The sequence below is a fragment of the Lepidochelys kempii genome, chromosome 9, assembly GCF_965140285.1.
Source record: "Lepidochelys kempii isolate rLepKem1 chromosome 9, rLepKem1.hap1, whole genome shotgun sequence".
Classification (NCBI taxonomy): domain Eukaryota; kingdom Metazoa; phylum Chordata; order Testudines; family Cheloniidae; genus Lepidochelys; species Lepidochelys kempii.
In genome coordinates this window covers 97917847-97943029 of record NC_136388.1, presented here as the reverse complement: position 1 = coordinate 97943029, position 25183 = coordinate 97917847, and the positions used below count along the sequence as shown (strand labels likewise).

Here is a 25183-nt window from a genome sequence, read left to right as displayed (position 1 = left end):
ACACTGATAAATCCTACAAGTCCAAATGATTAATATTTGGAAAATTCTTCAAATGAAAAAAAAATTTGACATTTCAATAAGCAGCAAAATCAACGCACTGACAAAAGTATTTTGCTTCTAGCCTGAAAAAAAAATTACTTCAATATAATGTGCTAATTTATGTGAAATTCAGACACTATTTATAAGTTTAAGACAGCACAGTGGGAAAGATTTCTCAAGAGTTGGGTATGGACTGTGAAGTCATTGTCCACTAACTGTAGAATGAAAGCATCAACTGCACGTATACAGCTGTGGAGTCAAGACAAAGTTTTGTGCACACAAATTGTGCTTGCAAAACTGAGGGAGTGTAAGTGTGTACACAGGATTTCAATTTCCTAACTAGTACTGCTGGAGAGTTTTTTTCTATGTATTTAAGATTTATACAGTCTCCGGGGCCTCTCCAGGGCTTTTACCACCTTTGACTTAAGAAATGCAATCATACTAGTACAAGCAAGAATAAAACTGTATCATCGCCAAACCCAGAAACAAGCCAGTCCAAAGAATACTGAAATACCCAACCTCCCCAAGCAACACCAAACCACACAGACCATCCCTCTGCACATACCTACCTCCCAAATTGCACAGGAGAGCAGTCAGGACAGGTGCAAAGACTGGTTCTGGTACCAATCATCTACCTCCTCAAATAAAAGCTTTGTATGCATAGCAGGAAGATTGACTCCATTAAAAACAATACTAAGGGAAAGTCTTTTCCTTCAAACATTCTTAAGCTATTTGTTGTATGAAAATTTGGGAAAGAAAAAACTTAAGTTGATAATACACAGAGCACAGCATGTATGTGCAAAGAGTTAGCTTACTAAACCTCAGAGAAGCCATTGCTTGCATCAGACATTGACGTTTTTGAAATGGACCTGGGGAGGCAAACATACAGAGGGAGGGGGTTGTTCACTTCTGGTCATGAAGTCTGGCTGCTACTGTGGGCTAATGTATAGGACACTGGACTGGGAGTCAAGACAGGTGCTGATCGCAGCTCTGTCACTAGCTTGCTGTGTGACATCAGGCAAGTGATTTCAACTCTGTGCCTGTTCCCCTGCCACCCTTGATCTGCCTCAGTTGTAGAATTTATAAGCTGTCTGGGGAAGGTACTGTCTCTTACTACAAGTCTGTACAGCAACGAGCACAACTGGCCCTGATCTAGGCACTACTATAATATAAACAATAGCAGAAGCTATTGCTAAGCCAACAGGATTCTTACACCTGCTCTGTTTATACACATAGCCAAAGCCAAGTCAATAAAACAGTGATGCCATCGATAATCAATCACTAAACTTGGGCAAACTTATCGCAAAACTGAGCCTGACTATATATTCCCATGAAGAATGCAGGCCCTCAGTGTAAAATCTCTACCTGAGGCAATACCATTTTAAGATTACAAGCTGTACGCCACCACATAAAATACAGTCTGAGTATGCAATATAAAAAAAGGAAGAAAACCAGTCACAGTAATGTTCGAAATAACAGATTACTGGGACAGGTCAGGATGGGGGAGGAAATAGGAAGAAGATGGGAAGCCAGCAGGGTGGGAGAGGCAATTTGCGGAAGATGCATATTTTCCCTCTTGAAGGTGGATCATAGTTTTCCATAAGGATTTCAGCACAGACTAACTCTGTGCACTCAAGATTAGGAGCACAAATTTCTGGACATGTAGTAGTGAGTGTACAAGCTTTGGAATATCCAAAGTCTCAGATATGCATGTACCAACATCATTTGGTGCACAAGTAAAGTATGCAGACATGTGGGTACCTGAATTGCATGTGGTCAGTTTTGGGTCACAAATTTAAGTCTTCCATGATCTTTGTCTTACTCAATTCCTCCATCTGCGCTACTTGGAGCTCCTTGCATCTGTAGAGCAAAAGAGGTCATCTTCCAACTCAGGAAAGTGCTTCTTCAGAGGGCCTGTATAATCCTCCTCTATCTTTGCATCAGTGGAGATGGAAGATGATGCACTTTTTATGCTCCTATGTCACATAATCCATCTACCCAAAGCCAGAATTTCAGACAGATTTAGTCGTTACAGAACAGGCCCCCCAGTACGAACACATGCATTAGCGATGTTCTCCCATTGTAGCTTTGTGCGCTACAGTGATATTCCTGATGATTTTTCATTTCTCAGTACTGTCTCATTCCTTTTCTGTACTTTTTAAAACAAGCTGCTCATGATTTAAAAGTAACCCAACAGGACTGCTGTTCAGTTGTTGGTGTTTGGTGTCACGCACTGTCAGCTTGTGGATTATGAGACGCACTCCTTGAAAGGAAGCAGAAATTGTGACACTTCCAGCCCCATTATGTGTGTAGAATTCCTTCAACCAACTCCTTCTCTGAGGATTCACTGTCGGCACTACTTGATGTGTCTGGGTTAAGGGGGTGGAAGGAGTGTGTTAAGTAGGCCTGTGGAACTGTTGCCTTTTGAAGAATTGATGATGGTTTACCCTCCTCCCTAGGTCTAGTGAAGCTACAGTTTCCTGTATGATGGATTGAAGAATGTTCCACATTACAGGTATCTAAGGAGGAGCCTGCCATCTCCTCACTGCAATGTGGTTTTTTACTTAGCCACTAAGATAATGTATACCTGTGTTGAAACAGTGTGATGTGTGGCATTAGACAGAAAGTTATCACCCATACCTCAGTGTGGGCTATTTGTTTTATCCTTATACCCTCTGACTCCTCAACAACCCAGACATATAATTATCACATTCAAGTTTATTACCCATCATAACACACAAGTTGACAACTCATATGAATGAGCACACATGTTTTTAAGTTGAAACAAGCCTTTTAACTCATGAAGAGAAGCTGTGTAAGACTGCTTAAAGTCACTGAAAAATAAGATGTGTTTTATTGCATAATAGCATATTTTAACTACCTACCAATGTAGACACAAAAGGAAAACAAGACAAGATGTGTTGACAGGCAATCAAGTCCACCATAGGGGGAAAAGCGACATGGAGATCCAAGTGTGACCAACTGGGAGATACCTGCATTGTTGTAATGACTATTATATGTTTCCCTGTTCACTTTTGGATGGCTGTCTACTTGAACTCCAAAGCTTAAGCCCAACTGGAGCTGGGAGTTGGCTGAGGCAGGAAACAAAACAAGGACTAAGAACTAAGACAGCCCCTCAGGTACACACCTTCAAGCCAAGTTAAGTGTTCAATGGAGGCTTTTACTGGGAGATGCCACTTCCAGGTGCCAAGTTAACAGGACTTGTTTTGCCAAGGCGATCATAAAGATCAAAAGTTTTAAAAGGTTCCACTGGCAGAAAGGGAGAGAGAAAGTGATCAGCAGGCCATGGGGCTGACACAAACTGGGAGAGAGATAGGAGCTAAAGGGTAGGAAGTCTCACCTTAAGCAGGGCCTAAACATCTGAGCCAGGAGCAGCTAAAAGGCTAGATACGGTCCATTTGGTGAGGTCTCCTTTTTTGTTATTTTTATTGCATGTCTCTGAATGTTCTGTTGTACAGTTATGTTAAACAATACTGTTTGAGAAGCTTGTGTGGTCCCTGTGTAACTGCTAGTCACAGCTGCCGGAGAGAAGTCAATACCAGCGTCTAAACCTCAGTTGGACCTGCTGAAGTAGTCACAACTGGTAACTAAGGGGCTGTAATCCAGGTCCTAGTCTAAAAGCGGGTGAATTGCAGAACTCTACCCCAGCGGAGATAAAGGCTTGAGGTCTGACATTTGTGAGAGGTACACTCAGTGAGACCCCCCTCAAGAAGGGACAATGGTGCAGCTAGCCCAGACACCATGACACTAAGTACACTTAAAGCTACCCTGAAATTAAGACTGAGCCCAGGACTTGATAGAAACTCAGGTGTCGCGGGACGACTCAGTGGTAAAAGCCAATGTCTTTGGGTGGTAGCCTCAGGAGCTGGTTGGGGTATGGTATGGTGCCAAAGCAGTGAGGTAGCCTGGCTAGATGGCCACTCACTGCCCTCAGTTTTTGCCCTCTGATGTCAACTCCACAGCACATGATTTTGAAAATGTGCAACAACTTTTACAGAACAGAGGGATCTGCCTCCATGTTCACAGGTAAGGCATGTAGGGGAATATCTGGCCAGGAGTGGACACCGCATACTCATAGGGAAAAGTTAAACCAACACTTCTGTGTTGATCCACTTCCATATTGCCTCCTTGCCTTATAAATGCCACAGAGAGTTAGGTAGAGAACTACTCCCAGCTTCCTACTGTCAACTACAAAGAAAGTGATCATCTGGTTAGCAGCAGAGCAAGATGGAAGGAGATGTAAATACAGGTCTAGAAGTTAGCCTGGGGAAGAGAGAGAGAGAGAAGAGGCACATAAGTAACGAGCAGAAGTGGCAACATGGGATACGGGGCTGAGTTCCAAACACAGTTTAGAAGAGGCAGCAGTGGAGGCAGGTCAAAGTCCTGGCAATGAGAAGGTAAAGCTTCAGAAGATGAGAGGCCCAGAGGTAGATAAGGATGTAGCAGGTGGGTTTGTGAAGGACAAGGATGATTCTGTAAGGGAAGACATGCATGACTGAAGCCAAAAAGTAACTGGTAGATACCTGTGAATAGGACAGACAGCAGGGATCAAATATCAGTGATGTGGATTACTGATCTATTTCTCATGTTCTAGACAGGTCTAAGAGACACATTTATTACAATCAGGAGCAAGGAACACTGTTTTAAGATTGATGTACAACTCCATACGACACTGACCATTAGACTACGACATTTAGCTATCTTTCCACAAGAATGTATGTGGGCAAAGCACAGTATAACACATGAGATCCCAAAGAATTTTTGGCAATATTTCACACCCAGTTTAAAGTGTTAACACAGGGAAATTTTCAGACATTCCCTCAAGCTTACACACATTCAGGAATACACATAAGTATCTTTACATGCAGTGACATGCATCAGGCATATGATCCCACTTACCCATGGTATTTGAAGGATTTTCACCCTCAGTATCGCCACCAGTTGCCTGTTCAAACTCCTTTTTCTGTTAAGTTTCCCCTATGACCTTCTCCACAGAGAAGTGCATGTGATACCTCATCAGAAGTCTTTCCCAGATTCTTTTCTGGAGATTGTAGAGGGTGTTCTTCCTGGTTGGAAGGGTAGAGGATGTGCTCATGTGGCACAATGAATGGGGTCAGGAGATTTATTTCCAACCTGGGAGAAGCATGTCTCTTTCGTTCTCCTGTGCGTGGCAGTGTTGTGCATTGTCTCCTGATGCTGTGGCGACTGCACATACATTGGGATCAAAATTTCGGCAGGCCTCTAACCATCTGGAAGCTAGGTCGCACGTATGCTACGATGAATGAGCAGTTGATTTTTCCTCCAGGCTAAGGCATATGCATGCAATTTTTAAAGTGATAGCTGGCTCAATTTCATAGGTATCTAGTTTACAGAACAAGGTTTCAAAGGTGTGTGCTTTAATTTGTATGCATTTCCTGCTATTTGAAACCACTTTGCACGTGTGTCTTGGATTTGAGAATCTAATCCAGTATTTCTAATGTACGAAGTGGAATAGGATTTGGTTTAGAAGTTACATTGTAAACAAGACTAAAAGTCAATACCTTTAGCTCTCTAGTCAAACGAACTGACTACTACATATGGTATAACCCAGCAATTTATAAAGCTACTGTATAATTAACAATTTGCAAACAACATCTTGTAACCTGAAGCATCCTCAAATCCCCGACACAATTGTTTTACAAACTACAGTATAAAGGGATTGTTTCACTCATCACTGAAATGCTGTCAGTTCTTGGGTAGAATGCACCACCATTCAGTTGTATTCAGTGAAACTACAGGAACTGAATATTAATACTTTTCACTTCTATAGTGCCTTCCCTCCAAGAAGTTCTAAATATTTTACAAATATTCATGAATCTCCATTTTACACATGTAAAAGTCAAGGCACAGAGAAGTTCCAGATAGAAAAGCATAAAGCAAGATCACACAAGAATTTGGTGGAAAGATCAGAAATAGAATCAGATATCCTGACTCCAAGGGCTATTATTCAACCATAAAGATATCCCTTCCTCACTTTGAAAAATACTGTATCAAACCAGAGACGCAGGGGAAATTTAGGAAGGAGACAGAACTTGGCTAGGACTTTTTCAGGAATTGTCAAGTCATCTTTCGTGTCTACGAGCAGTCAGGAACATAATTTGTGTCCATTAAGAAAGATTTAAGTTTCTTCTGGATTGCTTTAAAATTTTTTCCATACTTACAAAGCTCTCACTGTCTAACACTATTTATAGGTAATTACCACCATTAAACTTCAAACTGTAGTGGACCACCATAAAGATAAATGGAATAGACAAGTGGATCACTTAAGGCGCCTACCTTCTTTGGTCTTTGCAGCAATTGGGACAGTTTCCCTCTCAGAGGTTGGAGAAGTGCCATGCTCTTGTCCTGCTCCTTCTTCACACTTGTCCTTTGGTTTGCACTCCATTTCAGGTTTCTTTTTGGTAATATTCATAACACTTGGTGTGAGAGGCAGGCGTTGAATAGGTGCTGGTTTGGAGACTGTAGTGGGGGATGATGGTCTTTGTTTCAATACACTAGGTGAAGGTGGACGGGCTTTTTGATTTTGTCTGCAGAGAAAGGAACACCTATGAAGGCTTCACTGAAAGCCTGGAGAATGTAACTGATTTTATACACACAGCAATAATATGCACCTTCTACATTCATACTGGACAGTATCAGGACACCAAACCTGTGGCACAGGAAGTAGTGCTCATTTTGTTCTGAACGTGGTTTAGGATGAACACAGGTTTAAACATACCTAGCTGTAGAGGGAGATGAAGGACGTTTTGCCAAATTGGCAGGGGATGGAGATCTTCTACGAGCTGATATAGATGGCGATGGAGGGCGCCTCCCAGCAGGACTTGGGGACTGCTTTTCTGTCTCTGATTTCTGATCAGATACACAAACAGTGGTAATGTACACCTTCCAGAATATGTTGAAGACACCAGAGAAATGCAGAAGTGATGCCATCACAATATTCATTAGTCACATTAAGATACCCTTGGATTTTCCTTTATCTTCCTGAACATGGCTCTAGTTATGTTATATTAATGAGGCTTTAGGATTTATAATCAACAGCATCCCCTGAAAATAAAGAAGAGCTCATTCCACAAAATTCATATCCAGATTTCAAACATCCCAAAGTCTCAGGATGTTTGAATCTGGGGATTTGGATAAATAGATTATAAAGATAAATGCACAGTCTAGATCCAAGCTGATTTAGGTTTGGCTTTAAACACCCTGAAATTCTGGTGTGTTTGAAATTTTGGTTTGGAGACACTCTAAAATAAAGCTCTCTTTTTTAAGAAAAGAAGTGACTCTTCTGTATACCTATTTTTCCATTTGGAATTATTTTTACTAACTTGCGTAATTAGTAACCAAAGATTATTAAAACTTTAAAAAGAATCATCAACTTGTTCTTTTCATTACAATAGTATTTTGTGACATTATCCAACAATGTTTATTTACAATGTAAAATAAAGAATTTTCACTAACATTTAATTGTTCTGATGCAATAAAGAGTGCAGCTGACTAGGATTGCAAACAGTTATAACACGCCCCTAACCTGACCCGTCCAAAAAAAGAAAAACCAAGCCTTTCGTAAAAGGAACTTTTCAACAGACCTGTGCAGATTCTGGAGACCTGGTGTCAGACGAAGATACAGTGGTCTTCAATCTGTCAATGCTACGGCTGCGCACAGGCACTTTAGGAGTTTGGATTGGAGAACTGATGGAACTGGCTGAAGCTGAACGAGGACAGAGGTGAGATTCTATAAAGTTAGGAATTTGACAAGACAAAACAGAGAACCAAGTGCACAGCATCAGAACAGGAAAGAGAAAGAGCGAGAGAAAGAGAAAGAAAGAAAGATTGTGTGTGTTAGAACCCATACAGAGAAAACAACACTGGAAGTGCACATTGCAACAGGTCATGGACGCAAGACACCATCACCTCACGATTAGGAGTATGGAAGCTACAGCACCAAGAATGAAACCATTCCGAAAGCAGCAGTCAAGTGTAGATAAAAAAATAAAGTGCTTTTCCAAACAATGTCTACATTAAACTTTCAATACCTAAATGTAGTTTCCAATTTAGTCAAACTGTATCTTGTCATGATTACTTCTAGACTGACCATCAGAGTTCTGCTAAACCCTTGCATAGGGCAAAGAGGCATATCTCAGAAATGTATCACAATGCGTAGATAATGCCGTGTTAGTTATAAAATGTTTTGTTTCATCCAGCCCACATGGAATGATTTTTCATAAAATGTGTGACAAAGTGCAGTTACTATATTAATTATTTTAATCTTGTTTTATGCATTTCCTTATTCTATCTGCTGCCATTTAACAGTACTGCATATTTTTACTTTTCTCCCCAAACCACACACTTTATCCACATTAACAAAACAAGATTTAAGTATATAAAGAAACTAGAAATGTAAAGGGTTAATAATCAATTGTAATTACTTTACCACCTCCAAAACTGTCAGCCTCTTCACATATATTAAGATGTGATGAGAAAATATGATCACTGTATTGGATCGCACACTAAACACAGTAGTGCATATATAATATACAACTCATCTATGAAGTGTATATAATAATGTAAATTGAGATATTTGCAAACAGATTAAAAACTAGCATATCTAAGATTTTAGAATATCTAGGGATACAAAAATCTAATGACAGATGCCAGCTCCTAATCACTGTACTCTTATGGATAAAACATTTTATTTTAGTATCTACAGCATTCTTGTAGAGAGAACTGCACTGTTATGACCAATAATTTGATTTAGAATAGAGCAAAGAAATTATTACTGAAATTAAGTGTTAACACTATTGAAAGTACCATAAACTTGCTGACAGTTGAAGCAAAAGTCCTGAACCTTTGCTTGAATAACACTGAGTCAGAGCCACATCCTGGCTATCAGTACAAGATAAGATTTCCCTCATACGAAGTGAAGTAAAACATTTTGTGGAAAAATAAAATGCACACAAATAGCTGTGCAAAAACATGAACATAAATTATGGATCAGCAAAGGCAAGGACTGATTACAGACAGGTCAGCAGTGTAGAAGTTTCATCACTGTTAGTGAGGACTGTTAATTGGCTTAAATTATACTAAAAAAATAAAGATGGAGGAATGCATTTGAAAGGGAAAAAAAGACAAAAAATGTTGATTGCACATTGAAAGACTAAAAAAAACAGGGGGAATGAACTCCAACTTGGTGTGCATTACATTGACTTTACATTGAACATAGTACTTTCACTGGAACTTTCTTAGATTCAATAAAAGTCAAAGGTAACCTAGTCGTCTTGTTCCAGCAACTTTTGAGCTGAAAAATTTGCTCTCCCTCAGATAAGTCAATTTGTGCCCCATGGTTATTAGTCTCTTAGGCCTCCTTTGAAATGTTATTAGGGTTTCCAGTTCATCCTCCTAAGCCGTCACTTAAATTCAAATGCAGATCTCAGACAGCTCAGTGCAAAAATAAATACCAGTATACAATTCTCTGCAGAATGAATGAACTGGTATTGTAGCTTAAAAGCCAATACTATTCTATGAAACTGCAAAATAAACATGCAACATAAAATATGGATTGCATTTATTTTACCAAAGTAAACGTTAGTGAAGTATTTTATATAGTGATGTGTTAACTAAATGTTTGAATTGTGCTGAAAGGTAACATAGTTAGCAACTGTCATACCAACGCTTGCTTTGAAAGCAACTGCTATCACTTTCAGGCTTTTACTGCACTCCTGTTACCTGAAGGATCTTGTCCATCAGCCGATAATGTAGCAGCACTTTTACTCCTAGCTAAGGAGGCCTGTGTGGGGGCGAGGAGGCGACTGATTACATTACTCTCCAGAGGACTGATCTGGGAGCGACGAGCTGAATGATGGGAACAAATCAAAAAGGATTCAACATGAAGTAATATAATGAAGAAAGTCAGCATCAAAGAGAAAAGGAGCTTTGGGAGTACTGTTGCAAATCATAACATTAAAGAAAACTATTAAAGTAATGAACTATTAAAGTAATGAAGAGGGAAATACATAATAATAGTATAGCAGGATTAAACATTGCAATCAAATAGGATTGCATTTGTTGTCCTTGACTTACTACTAATTGTTATGTGCATAGAATGATATGTAAACAAACATAAAACACAGATGGAGTGCTGAAATTAAGTCAAAACATGGACAGCTTTCGATTCAGCTTTGCAGAGGTTATCTTCATTGGAAGTTAGGATGCAACAGAGGATATTACAACAGACTGGTGGCACAAACCAGAGAAAAACCTTGCAAATTATTGCCAACAGTTGTTAGCTATTGTTAAGTCTTATTTGCACACACAAGCTCACATATATAGTGATCTCATTGTCAACTCAATATGAAAAGGGGTTCCAAGCATTCTACCGTAGTTTTTTACCAGGGAAAGAGCTGCTAAAAAGGAAAATTTCAAATGTGCTAATTGAAAGGGAGATGTTTGTTAAAGAAGTTTGCATCCATTAGCTTCAAGTAGAAAATAGTTATCAGAAAGAAGTTCTTAATAAGGAGGTGTCTTGTACTTTAAGGATGGATGTAAAGAAAAGCAGAGACACAAATGAGAACAGATTTCCCCCTTAACTTGTGGGCACATAGTCCAGCTGCAGGAACAAAGAAGTTGCTTGTAAACTGAAAAACTAACAGAGCTTTTAAAGCCAAACAGAATAAGATACATGAAAAAATATTAATGTTTAAAGTGAAATTATTTCTTTATCTTAAATTTATAAAGATTATCTTTCCAAGTCTTAGCTCTTTGACTTGTATATATTGTCGTTTTGCTCACCTACTTCTAGCATGATTAAGTATAATTCACAAAAACCCTGACAGGATTTTTTGTCAGAGACAAAAAAAGAGTTTAATCTTTACTACTAAATAATTAGAATTCTCACTAAGTTTCCAGATATAGAGGAACCAGAAGAAACTACTCAAGCCACATAATTCTATCCAATTTTACTGTGCATTGCTTTTAAATAGCAAGATTAGGATTTAGTTTTATAAATAGCTAACCACCTGGTCTTTCTTCCTTTTTCACTTTCTCTAGTTCAGGAGAAGAATGAGGTTTACTACTTATTCTATTCAAAGACGTGCTCCTCTTCTTTTCTGTTCCTCCTAGAGAACAAGCGCAAAGGAATATTATTTTTAACAAGAGATTTGCATAATTGATTTTCTGAATTGCCCACTCCCTTTCTTTAAAAAAAATATTTTGCCAAGAATACCTATAAACCAGAATTGTTAATCATTATGCAATACTTTGATCACACAAGTTGTACGTATTGGTTTACTTCTCACCCACCCCAAGTACAGCTTCAGAGAAAACCCACTTGCATATAGAAACAGCAGAATTCTGGATACAACGTTTGATATTGCTAGAATGTGCGTAACGATACCAAAGTCCAAATGGTCATATTATATGCACAATAGTCTACACCGTTCAGAGTGGAAGTATTTCTAAACAAAGTTTGGACATTTCAGTTTAAACACAATTTAAATTTAAGAAGTATTCAATTTGTTATCTCCTATTTAAAAAAAAAAAAAAAAAAATGTTTCCTGCACCTTTCTGTTCCACCTGTGAACCTTTTGGTGGTGGCTCCTCAGACTGCAGAGAAACTTTGTTACTCAGCCTGTTTAATGAAGCACTTCTCTTTGTGGTACCTGTAAATGAAAGTGCAAATTACATGATTACATTTTATATAGAATCCTAAAGCGTCCCTTTAACCATCTACCTCTCTTTTCTATATACAGCATAAGCCATAGCAGTGTAATCAAATCTGATTGATTTATGAACCCTACAGAGCCACCTTGTGGCAAGAAATAAAAAGTGCATCCTCAAATAATTTGAGAGCACAAATCATTCTGAATTCTTAAATTTCTAATCTATACACCAAATTTCTGTTAACAAGAGAGAAAGAGGAAAAAAAGAGAGACACGAATCAATCAAGATTAAATAAAGAAGTGTATGATAAGGCTCTAGATGAACTGAAGAAAAATATGTTTGATTAACTTGTTTTTAAATCAGTTCAGTTTAAGAGTATAAAAATATCTATCTGGCCAGTATTATCAGGAATATAAAGAGTGCTTAAAACAGAAGTTCTACATAAAGATATATAGGTCTTAAAGGCATAAAACAAGATTAATCTGAATTATACTATTACATAGAACAAAACCGCTATGAAGCACATCCCAGTGTGCAAAATGGTTGTTATATTTTGACAGCTGGGTTCTAGTGGTGGGAGGAACTTGAAATTTCATATTCTCCCTACATAAGTACAGTTCATGTGGCTAATAAAGAAAAAAATGTTTGATCAGATTAAACTTTTTAAAAAAAAAACAAAACAAAACAGCATCTCAGATGACAATGTGTCAGGCTAGACCCAGCACACAAATTACAACCATACCAGCTGGGCACCTCTATGAAGCTGTAGTGGGACACAGAAGAGCTGCTGCAGAACCTGAAGAGTTGTGTACATTCCATGCATCATTCACCTAAAGACTAGCTGCTCTCTGGAAGCCAGATCAAGAGTGTATAATTGCTCTGACCTGTTGGGCTGGTATGAGCAAAATCTTGGAGTCTTGATCTAAATCTTTGTTGTTAGAGAAAATAAAGGTGAGCACTGGACATTTTCCCCAAAGAGTCTGAATATTCACATTGTTTCATGGCAATTGAACCTCTATTCCTACTCTGTGCTCCACCAAGGACACTCACTTAGGATTTCCAGTTCTCAGCCTTCATCCCTTTTCGGCAGAGACCCGCTACACAGTTCCTTGCCTTACACTGTGACATCCCCAGCTTGCCAGGCTCCCTAAAAGGCCAGCATCTGTGCTTTCCTTTTCTCTCAGATGGCTATTATCTTATAATTGCCTGCAATACATTGGTAACACACAGCTCCTTCTAGGAAAGCACATTTATTCTTAAGGTAAAAGCATTACAGAGAAAACAATAAAAAACCTTCATGCATGTAAAAAAAACTTTAACAGAGGTCACCCCCAACTACAACCTAGGGCTTTGGTAGGTTTTAGTCCTTCAAAACCCACAACTGGGTTTTCCCTATGGTTACAAGTTTATCCATCTTAGATCCAGAACCAAAAAGAAGGCCCCGAATCAGTTCAAGCACCGGCTATTTATCTAAAAGTCCTATCTTTGTCTGGTGACATTGGGAGAATCCTGTCTGAACCAGACTATGCAAGCCTCCATAGGACATGATACCTCTCTGGAAGTGTTATAACCTGAGTGATTTGCCATAATTATCCCGTACTGTTTTCACTTTCCGGAACAGCTGTGGTACTTCATTTGGGAAGGAAAAAATCAAATGCACAACTACAAAATAGGGAATAACTGTCTCGATGATAGTACTGCTGCAAAGTATCTGGGGGTTATAGTGGACTACAAACTGAATAGGAGTCATTAATGTGATGCAGCTGCAAAAAAAGGCAAATATGGTTCTGGGGTGTATTAACAAGAGTGTTGTCAGACAGACAGAGGAGGTAATCATCCCACTCTACTCAGCACTCTACCCCAGCTGGAGTACTGTGTCCAATTCTGAGCACCAGAGTTTAGGAAAGATGTGTACAAACTGGAAAGAGTTCAGAGAACAACAAAAATAATGAAAGGTTTAGAAAACCTGATCTATAAGGAAAGATTGAAAAAAACTGGGCATGTTTAGTCTTGAGAAAAGAAGACCAAGGGACGACCTTATAAAAGTCTTCCAGTATGTTAAGGATGGTTATAAAGAGGATGGTGATCAATTGTTCTCCATGTGTACTGTAGGTAGGACAAGAAGTAATGGGCTTCGTCTGCAGCAAAGGAGATTTAGGTTAGATACTAGGAAGAACTTTCCAACTCTCAGGGTAGTTAAGCTCTGGAATAGGCCTCCAAAGGAGGTTGTGGAGTCCCCATCACTGGAGGTTTTTAAGAACAGGTTAGACAAACACCTGTCAGAGATGGCCTAGGCTTACTTGGTCCTGCCACACGGCTGGAATTGAGGACTTCCAGCCCATTTCTAGGATTGTATGACTTCTTGCATTTCTCTTAAGCCACCTAATATAATAGGGTTTCCCAAAAATACTGGAGAAAGTTGCTCTGTCACAGTTTCTGTTATAGAACAGCAAAAGGTTTAGTAGCAATCCCTTTTGGCTGATAATTTATTAAATATTTTTTCCTGTGTGCGCTAGTGTGCATATAAACCATAATTTTATATACCTTTTTGTTTCTGGTTTGTAGCTAGAGCCTAATCCTGCAAACACAGATATATATAAATAATTCTAATTACAAGTAGACCCAGACTTCAACAGGGATAATCACACATGTAAAGTTACCCACATGTATACCTGTTTGCAGGACTGGGCCCTTAATCTGTCTCCATGTTAGGCTTCAGAAAAAAAAAAGTTATCCTTTCTCCTCAATTTATGCATGATTTTTGTAACAATAAGGGATAGTAATTTCTGGAAGGAGGGAAGCAGTCCACCACGACTGTCCTCTAAACGAGTTAGCATAGCATTCCAGAGGGTTCAGAGAGATCTCTCTTAGCCTTGAGATCATCAAAGAAAAAGGAAGTTATTTGTGGTGGTGGAATTCATTTTTAAGTTTCTCCTCTAAAAGCAGATTAGCCACCTTCCTAGTCTTACTATCAACTTTTCGGTCTGGAAAAGGCATTAGGACATGTACTTCATAAGAGGAACTGCAGTGAGACATAGAACTATAGCATTACTGGTAATGTTTACTGGGGCTTGTTCAGTTTTTTGTTTTTTTAAATAAATCACTTCTGTCTGAAAACATACTTAATGCTACATGTAACACTTATGTTCCCTGTAATGAAAAAAGGAGAAAAATAATTCAGTTTCCCCAACTTGTTCACTTTATGCATTTGATAGTATTTCCCCTATTAGTATGATGTTACACAACAGGAGAAAACTTCTAAAAATATAAAATACAACTCGTAAAACCACAAAAATTGACAGGGAGACACTGGAGTAAGTGTTATATCAGCAACTCATTTTTAAAAACTGACTGGATTTCAGGTTGATTACATCCTTCAGCAGTAGTAGACTCAGCAGTGTTTACCCCAGTGTTTTGGAGAGAACAGAGATAACCAAGAAAACAAACAATGTTCCATTCTGGGAAAAAAAAAACAACTTATGTACATCATTATAGAGTTTGTAAGGTGCAACAGTTTAATACAGTGGTTTTCAACCTGTGGTCTGCAGATCCCTGGCGGTCCGCAGACTATGTCTAAGATTTCCAAAGGGGTCCACACCTTCATTCAAAAATTTTTAGGGGTCTCCAAATGAAAAAAAGATTGAAAACCACTGGTTTAATACATTGGAACTAATGGTATAGGCATTCTGCATGGCTAATATGAAGATACATCCCATGAAACCGCAATGCCCAAAGTCAATGTGAAAAAGGGAACAGCAGAATTTTCACACTTTTTTTGCCCATGTTATGATACAATTCTTCATCTTATAAGGAATCAGGGCGCTTCAATATGTAGAGCATAAATTCAGGGCCATGCTACAGATTTTTAATGCCAAGATGAACATTTATTTCTGTTGTGAATATGCAACCGAAGATCTGAATCTATTTCATTCAGGAAAATAATTGTCATCTGTGCAATTTACCAAAAAAAAAAAAAAAATCCCCAAAAACCCAATTACTATGTTTAGTATTATCTAAAATTAAGTCTGTGATTTAAACCCTTAGAGTTGGTGTGAAATGGTTAATTCATAAATTGTTCACCAAGATTTGGCTTTAATAAAACTATCCTAGAAATATGAAAAGTGATCTTTACCATTACTCTTCTGCTCTAACACAGAGATCACAACCAAGGATTGGGTCAAAGACCTGCAGTCTGCTGGATTAAGAAATGGGGTAAAATGCATTTGAGATCACATGAGACACGAATTAACAAGTAGGTTGGAGGAACAGTAAACTCATCTACTTGCCAAGAAACTCCCTCCAAAAGACCCAAAACACTTACTCCGATCAGGAGAGTTTAGAAGCGCTGCAGAAGACGACAAACGTTTGTTGATGACAGCTTCTGTTTGTTTGAGGTTTGCTGTGGATGTGGAACGTTTGTTGGCTGCAGAAAGAAATGTTTATTTTAGCATTTATCAGTCAGAAAGTGTCCTTTAACATATTTCTCTGGGGATAAATTTGGAAGTGTAAGTATTACTTCCCAAAAGCCATTTCCAGTTCTGCTCTGTTTCTTTTACACAGTACTTCCCACTCAAGGATCTCAAAGCACTTTACAAACAATTCATAAACCACAAATCCCTTTGAGATAGGTTAGTATTTCCTGGTAGTGCATGCTAAAAGTAGCACAAACCAGCATGGTAAAACCCTAAAATTCTGCACATTATGTTGCATGCATATCAAATGTTAATGGCAAAGCTGGTTAACTTATTAGCAAATAAATCCATACTAAAGGGAAAATAGGGTTACTGTGGAAGAAGCTTCTTTTCCCTTTTCAAAAGGCTCCCCAACATGCTATGGCAGTTTCCTCTAGAAGCAGCCAATATGAGAATTTGACTGGATTGGCCTGCATGTATGTATGTGAATGAGCGTACAAACCCCGGAATTGCTACTCTCCCTGATACCACAAGAAACTGTTTTAAGGAGGCGTGAAAGGACAGCAAAGTAAGAGCAGACTGAGAAAGAAGAGAAGCTTCCTTTTTTAGGGCATTCCACTCCCACAGCATGATTTGAAAGATCTATTGTACAGCACCTGAATAGTAAATGCCAGAAAAGAAGATTTAAGTTTGGGACACTTTTTCTAAGGCAAACACAAAGGTTATTTTATAAGGGAAGATGCAAGAGAACTGAGATAGCTGCGACAGATTTTGGAGTTTTTAGATGAACTTCAGGAATTTTCTAAGGGAAACTACATCCACTAATAGTTATTTTCCATCACTTCCTTGCTATTTCCCTTTCCTTGTTTATTTATTTATTTATTTTACTATAGGATATGCACTAGGGGTGGGATTTTCAAAAACATGTAGCAATAGCCTGACTATTCACATGAACTTCAGCGATCAAAAAGTCAACTGACTCCAAGTATGAGTGGTATATAACATTGTAAAACTAAACCTTATTAGAAACAAGAGATATGTACGTGGTACTTGCATTTCCATTTGCAAGAAAGCTTTGGAATCCTAAACGGTGGATGTAACTTAATGAACTCTAATTAACCTGTCTGGCCAACACAATTTTAATAACTTGATAAGATGGCTTCAATTATTCCTTTAGTCTGGCCATTAGCAGGAAGAATGGTTTCTGAAGTCCTAGGGAATTATCTGACAAAAATTTTCATTGCATCAAATCAATGGTTTCTTAATTATTGGTGACTTCGTTCTGTGTTTGTAGGATTTTTTTTGGAAAAAGAAAGTTATAAATCATTTATATATAAAAAATTGCAAGAATTGGAGCAAGCATGCAACATAATGCTAGGGTAATTTTTCAAAGTGCATACACTGTCTACATAGGTACTGGAATGTGGTGTTAAACTTCGTGTCTGATGACCATCATATTCTCTAATGGCATGCACCTTTGTCTCTCAGGCACTTCATCATCTGGTTTTGTGATAGGGAACTTTCCGCAATTGCTGGGATTTTGCTGTCAAGGACTATGTATTTTTATTATGCAATGTTGCCATTTCTCCCAGGCTTCTTAACAGAATCTAACTGCATTTGTTAGCATGAACCACTTCTCTCTTAATACCATGGTACAGTAAAAGCTGTTTTATCCGGCACTTCACCAAGTGGAAAAGCTCTATAAACCGGCATTTCTGATCTTCATTGTAATTCCTGTTTATAGTCCCGTTGGCACAAGGCCGGTGGGGGGTTGGGGTGCAGGAGGGGGTTTGGGAAGGGGTATGGGGTGCCGGATCTGGGGGCCACTCACCTCAGGCGGCTCCCCGCAAGCAGCAACCTGTCCTAGCTGGTCCTAGATAGAGGCACTGCAGGCAGCTCTGTGTGCCGCCTCTGCCTACAGGCTCCACCCCCGCAGCTCACATTGGCTGTGGTTCCTGGTCAATGGGAGCTACGGAGCCAGCATCCAGGGCAGGGTGCGGGTAGCTAGCAGAGCTGCCTGCCGCACCTCTGCCTGGGAGCACCCGAGACAGGTTGCTTCTTGTGAGAAGCTGCCAGAGGTGATTGGGCCCCTGGATCCGGCACCACGAGTCCCCTCCCGCACCCAAACTCCCTCCCTCTTAGTAAACCACCATTTTTCACTTACCGGCACCCCCCATTCCCTGAACATGCCGGATAAAACAACTTTAACTGTAAAATGCTCGATTGTGGGTTTTTATTTTTTATTAATTCCTAACCATCAATGGGGAGTAATCCTGAATCATGCGCATTATATCGATGTACAATATTTTCCCCGTATATAGGGTTTGATCTTCCGGATGTTCTTGAAATGTCCAATTATGTATGGTTTACTTTTCAGTACACTTGTGAATCTACTGCTATCTCAGCCAGATATTTACCTTGCTTGGTCAAGAGTTCTAAATATTTATATTCACATGAAACTGGTTCTGATCATGACAGAATGTACCTGGAAAGGAAGATTGTTGGGGCTACATTTTCTTGGATCATGAATTACTAAACATGGAAGACTTTTCTGCTGTATCTGGAATAGCTTTGGTCTCCCAGCATATTTAAAAGCTGACCAACCTATCCCTGAATATGCCACAAGAACAGACAGTCAGAAGACAATATTGCAAATATTCTGTAACTCTCTTCTAATGATGATGTTAGAGAAACTGAAACATTATTAATCAATAATGTGATAATGCTATAGCAACCACAACGTTAGGCATTTTTCAGACACCGGAAAAGGGATGGTCCCGATCCCCATGTATTCTAAGGACTGAAGGTACACAGATGTTAGAGAAAGGGGAACAAAAAGATTTTTATACAAATCAATTTTGTGTATAGTGTAGGTAGCAGAGTAAAGGGGGGGCATTGTTTATACTAGCTAGCTATATTACAGCCTGAAGTTAGAGGCTATTGGCAACCTTTGAGATAGGGGAAAAAAGGAGGAAATGGATTCCAGGGTTGATTTTATACACTATTGCTTGGGTGAGGTGGCTGTACATCTGAAAACAATCTAAAGATTAGTTTAGGGATACAAAAACGTGTGATTGCACACCATTCTGGATAAGCATTCATTATCTATTTCTCTCTACATCTAAATGTTGAGTTCTGATGTGAAGGTTACTATTAACCGATTTCAGCATAGTAGAAGCAGGGAAAACCTACACTTTTCTTGCTCACTAGGCACAGGAAGACCCACAAAATATTGAACATGACAAGGGTGCAGTAATTTGTTTCAATTTCTCAAGAGATCTTAAAAATTAATCCAACACAGAATTTTAACTTCACAGAGTTAAAACTAGATAGAATCATAGAATATCAGGGTTGGAAGGGACCTCAGGAGGTCATCTAGTCCAATCCTCTGCTCAAAGCAGGACCAACACCAACTAAATCATCCCAGCCAGGGCTTTGATAGCAGATATGTGACTGCTCGACTCTGTGTCTCAGTGTAAACTGAATGTTCCAGTGCCAGGGCCTGTAATGTCTGCTTTACCTTTACCTCTTGCTGTTTCTTGGACAAGACTAGATATTTTAATCAAAACAAAAGCAACCAACCAAAAAAATCCCAAAAAATGAGATGAGAGATTTCAGATTAAGATTGTTTAGACTGATGAACAGACAAAACAGACCTTATGCAAAACCCATAAGGGTGAACTGCAAAACAAAGAAGGGGCATGTGCCCCTTATTGCTAATTGATAATGTATACACATATCAAGTCTTGTTGTTTTACATCAGAAATACGAGGCCTGACATTTTTGTTGGAAGACTCTGGTAATTTTTGATGGACCTGGATAGTGACATCAAGAACGAGAGGAGAAATACATTCAAGACTTATGTCCTTCAGGAACAAGATGGAAGTAAAGGCTTATTATTAGTGGCTGTCTTTAACGATGAGCAATAAAGAGCACATTTTGTTTTTGCTGTCATTTAGAAATGGGGAAAACAAAAAAGAGCAGAGACAAATATGACTTCCAGAAATAGGATAAAACTTGATACTCTAATTTGGCTTTCAAGAGAAATTAGACTGGATAGTGGAAAACAACTGGAATTAATACATGTATCTCAGGATCACATGTTTAATAGAGGCGAACCGATCCAGTCAAACTGGTTAATTTTTGGAAAAAAATGCCAGTCCATGCTGAGGGGAGCAGAAGAAAAGGGGAAAATGTGCTATGGCTGCCAGAATAAGATCGGGCAGTTAAATCATGCTCAGTTACACTTTTACTGAGTTTTCAAGCCTCATATTGTCAGTATTATGAGACAACTGGACTAGATTAGTGCAGCTACAAGCATGCACAGATTTTTTCAGTGCTCATAGACTTAGCTGGGTCTCACATGAGGGGGCTGTCATTTTAGCCCTCAGTTACAAAAATTAAATGTCCTTGATTACGCATAGGCCAGATCTACACCACAAGCCTTTGCCAGCGTAGCTATGTCACTCAGGGGCGTGAAGATGCATAATCCCTGACGGATGTGGCTGTGCCGGCAAGAGTGTCTAGTGTAGATGCAGTTCTACCAGGCAATTATTTTGCTGGAATAAATTTTTCCAGCAAAAAAGTTTGGCTGGTATAAATGGTGTCCACACTGAAAGTGCTTTTGCCAGTATAATATACCACCAAAGCCCTTCAAGTGTAGACTTGGCCTTAGAAACCATTTGAATTGTTTATAAATTAATTAGTCTATGAGTGTGTCTCAACCTCTTCCATGGAAGGTGCTAGAAAGTCAATGGAAAATGAATTTTAAAAGTTTGGAATCACTGTCACTCATTGGAATAACTGTCACTCATTGTTTTTGCAATCTCCTTCCACAGAAATTAAACATAGTTAAAGGAAAAGGCTCCCCTACATATCTGTTTGTACTAGATCATGAAAATGTACCATTTGTAAAATGTACCAAATTTGTGCACAGGGGAGTTTCTCCAGCTATTGTTTAAACTGTTTGCAAAGTACCAAATCATTGTTTACAAAATTCTGGTTTACAGAGTACCATATTAATATACATTCAGCATATACCCAGAACCAGAAAGATCTCCCATTTTTCCCCATGCTTTATATCCTCATCCTTGAGGCACTAAACTGCAGATAATACCCTGTCTCAGACTCCCTTATGATCTCACCAATGGAAAGGCCCACCTAAATTGGCTGGGAGGGATTGTTAAAGATACAGGGCATGCTCTACACAGAGGACCAAGTGTGCTGCTTCTGCAGTGCTCTGAGCCCTGCTGGCCCAGCTCCAGCTATGCAAAAGTAACTCCCCTTAACTCCAATCAGTGAAAGTGAGAATTCCAGTTCAAAAGGTTAGCGGTTAGTATAAAGTAATAGCAGAAGGCCATTTTAGAAATTAATACTACCAGCTCCACCTTCATCTGCAGTCTGTGGCTCTGTAGAAGAACAAGATTTGTAAGATAAATCACAAGGCTGGATAGCACTTAATAGAACAACAGAGAAATGGGGAAAGTGGAAATAATACTTATAATTGCTGTAATTATTATTTCAACACACACTTTTTAGGCCTTAAGCTCTAGACACAGCCTGACAGTCAACACCACAATTAATTCCACCTTGAGTATTTTTGACACAATTCCAACACTAGAGCAGAAAACAAAAGTGAGCTCAGGTATGTTTTTTTATTTCTGCAGTTACTTTTAAAATTCCCATGGACTTGCATGTATCACTGTCCTTACAACCTCCCTCTCTTCAACTGGAAATTGAGAAGTTATTATTAATAGCTCACTATACCAAGTTTGATTTTCCCTTAAAATATTTTTATTGCTCAGGAAAGTGAGGGCCTGATCATGTTTAGTGCCATACATTGTGAAGCCCTCCTTTCAGTTCCCATTATTTTCATTTCATTTCAGTCATAGATTCCAAGGCCAGAAGGGACCACTGTGATCATTTAGTCTGACATCCTCCGTAACACTCACCATAGACTGCCCCAAAAGAATTCCTAGAGCAGCTCTTTCAGACAAACATGCAATCCTGAGTGTTTTTAATTCAGTGATGGAGAATTGACCACAACCTTTCATAAATTATTTCCGTGGTTAACCATCCTCACTGTAAAATGTATGCCTTATTTTCAGTCTGAATTCGTCTCGTTTTAACTTCCAGCCATTGAATCGTGTTATACCTTGCTCAGTCAGATTGACGAGCCCATTATTAAATATTTGATTCCCACGTAGAACTTAGACCAATCAAGTCAACCTTTAGCCTCTCTTTATTAAGCAAAACAGACCAAGCTTCTTGAGCCTGTCGCTATAAAGCTTGTTTTCTAGTCCTTGAATCATTCTCGTGCATCCTCTCTGAACCCTCTTCAATTTATCAATATCCTTCTTGAATTGTGGGCACCAGAATTGGACACAGTATTCCAGCAACAGTCGTCAAATACAGAGGTTCAATAACCTCTCTACACCTACTTGAGGTTCCTGTTTACGCATCCCAGGATCGCATTAGCTCTTTAGCACACATCATACTAGGAGCTCTTGTTCAGCTGATTATCCACCATGACCCCCAAATCTTTTTCAGAGTCATTGTTTGCTAGCTTCCCTATCCCACAGGAATTGCCTATATTCTTTGTTTCTAAATGTATACATTTAGCCATATTAAAACATGTATTGTTTGCTTACATCTAACTTACCAAGCAATTCAGATTCCTCTGAATCAGTGACCTGTCCTCTTCATTATTTATCACTCCCCCAAGTATAGAACAGAAATATTTATTGAACACTTCTGCCTTTTCTGCAATATTATTGATAAGTTTACCAGTTCCTTTGTCAGGATTCTTTTTGTTCCTAATATACTTAAACAACTCCTTATTATCCTTAACTCTGCTGGACATAGATTTCTCTGTGTCCCTCTGCTCCCCTTATCAATTTTCTACAATTCCTAGCTTCTGATTTATATGCACTACTATCAATCTCACCTTTCTTCCATTTGTTAAATATTATTATTTTAATTTTTTTTAATAGCTGTCTTCATTTCCCTTCTAAAGCGGATTGGTTAACCAGCACAGCCATCTTCCTCAATTATGGGATTGTGAGGTTTTGTGTTCTTAAATGATTCCCCGTTATCATTCACAGTTTCTAGATCAAAGTCTTCCTCCCAGCTGATCTGGCTCATAATTATTTTCAAGCTTTGTGAAACTTGCCCTAATAAGGGACCAAGTATACATAGTACTGGTCTGGACTTAATTTTGCTTGTACATTATAAATGTGATCTAATCATGAACACTTGTACCTAAACTGCCATTAATATTTAGTTCTATGATCAGTTCATCTCTATCTGCTAGGACAAGGTCTAAAAGAATTCCCAATGTGTTGGCCACAACACTTTTTGAGTTAGGAAATCTTCATCTATAATGTTTAGAAATTCCAAGGATGTTTTAGTACTGCCAGCATGAGACCTTCAGCATATGTCATTCAGACTCAAGTCCCCCATGATCATGCAGTTTTTTCCTATAAATTATAGATAAGTGATTAAGGAGGCAGGTCATCCGGTTCTACTATTCTAATGTTGGGCTTCTGATAAGCAAAAATTGCTTATTACATCAAAATACATGATGGTTTAATAAGAACCTGTTTGAGACCAAGTATATTTAAAATGTGTAACCTCAGATGGGATTCAACACGGACTCCAGAGCTGAAAAGCTTGAGCATTAACCCCTGTGCCATCTTACCCATTTAACCTCTATTTAAAACACAGAGCATCATCAATTAGTATTCAAAGCAAGTCTATTAAAGGATGCATATTGTTTAATATAATGAATAACAGTATTAAACAGAAATCTTTAAAACAGCATTATAAATACTACTTTTGAATTAGTCTTCAAGGTATCTGAATTATAAATGCAACAACACTATAAATCAACATAATGCACTCAATTTCAGCAACCCTTACCAGTCTTGCTGTCTGAATTTGAAGTTACAGACCCTCCCCATGACCACCTCTTCTGTCGTGTTTCCAGACGTTGGCTCCGCTCCAAGGTACGATGCACAACTGCTTCATATCGCTCCTATTACCAAATAATATCTCTATATAAGGCTATGTAAACCATTATTAAGCACAACTATGCTCAACACAAAATAATCTTTCTTCCCTGAAGAGCGTGAAATCAAAAACATCTGTTTTACCTTCACCATGTGACCATAACTAATTCTAAAACAAATATGACGTGCTAAAAGACTGAAGACACCAATCATTTTAATATAATGCACAAATATTCCTCTAATATTTCACAAAGAGACGTACTACACTGAAGTGAAATTAGACTTTTAGGGTTAACGCATTCAAAGTGCATTTGATCAAGAATCTGCTGTAGCGACTATGTATCAGTTCAGATATATTATACAGAACAACTCTTATCTACAGATGTCTTGATTATCAGAGACTTATAAATAAATATAAAGTGGGAGGAAGGATTATAAAATCTCAAGTGTTTAAACTGTCAATTCTAGTTTTCTAACCAAGCAGCCATTAGGATATGAAACTCCAGAATTCTCCTGAAATAGATTATACATTTTTTCAAGTGTTCCTATATTAAACAATCTTAAAACTATTTGAAGGAAACTAGTAGAGATCTTTCTCTGTGAAAGAAGACCTTTAATTAACATCCCACTGGGCTTTAAAAAAAAACTTAGAATGTTGGCTAGAAGATTTTTTTTTTAAAAAGAAAAATAATTCTCTTGTAAGAAGAGAACTCATGAACTCCAAAGCACAGCTGTTGACAGAAAATACTGTTGCTTAATGAAATACCTAAATAAAGTACATTCTTTAAAAAAAACTGTTTAATATTAACAAATATTAAGGACACTATCTTTTCAAAGTACTATACAAACATCAGCTCATCTCTCTAAACATGAAGGAATTTTGACATCAACTTCAATGGAAGCAGGATGGGACCCAAAAGAAGGTAAAACTTAAAAGGAAATTTTATGACAAGCTGAAAGTCTGTTTTTACTTGTAAACTCTGGACTTCAGCAATAATTGCTGACACGACT

The 25183-nt window shown here is 38.5% G+C and overlaps 1 protein-coding gene across 10 annotated transcripts in view; it reads right to left on the bottom strand.

Annotated features, from left to right (window-relative positions):
• MAP7D3 (MAP7 domain containing 3) overlaps window positions 1-25183 on the bottom strand; it is a 165797-nt gene that overhangs the window by 12291 nt on the left and 128323 nt on the right. For 3 of the 10 annotated variants that reach the window (XM_078854265.1, XM_078854267.1, XM_073358441.1), the window contains exons 5-13: window positions 24084-24198; window positions 21542-21571; window positions 16073-16174; window positions 11652-11750; window positions 11109-11207; window positions 9820-9945; window positions 7683-7828; window positions 6818-6948; window positions 6376-6626 (exon numbers count right to left, since the gene is read on the bottom strand). In XM_078854265.1, the coding sequence (XP_078710391.1) occupies window positions 6376-6626; window positions 6818-6948; window positions 7683-7828; window positions 9820-9945; window positions 11109-11207; window positions 11652-11750; window positions 16073-16174; window positions 21542-21571; window positions 24084-24198 (1099 nt within the window). The remainder of the gene's footprint in view (window positions 1-6375; window positions 6627-6817; window positions 6949-7682; window positions 7829-9819; window positions 9946-11108; window positions 11208-11651; window positions 11751-16072; window positions 16175-21541; window positions 21572-24083; window positions 24199-25183) is intronic. The other 7 variants (XM_078854268.1, XM_078854266.1, XM_078854270.1 and 4 more) reach the window with 7 other exon arrangements.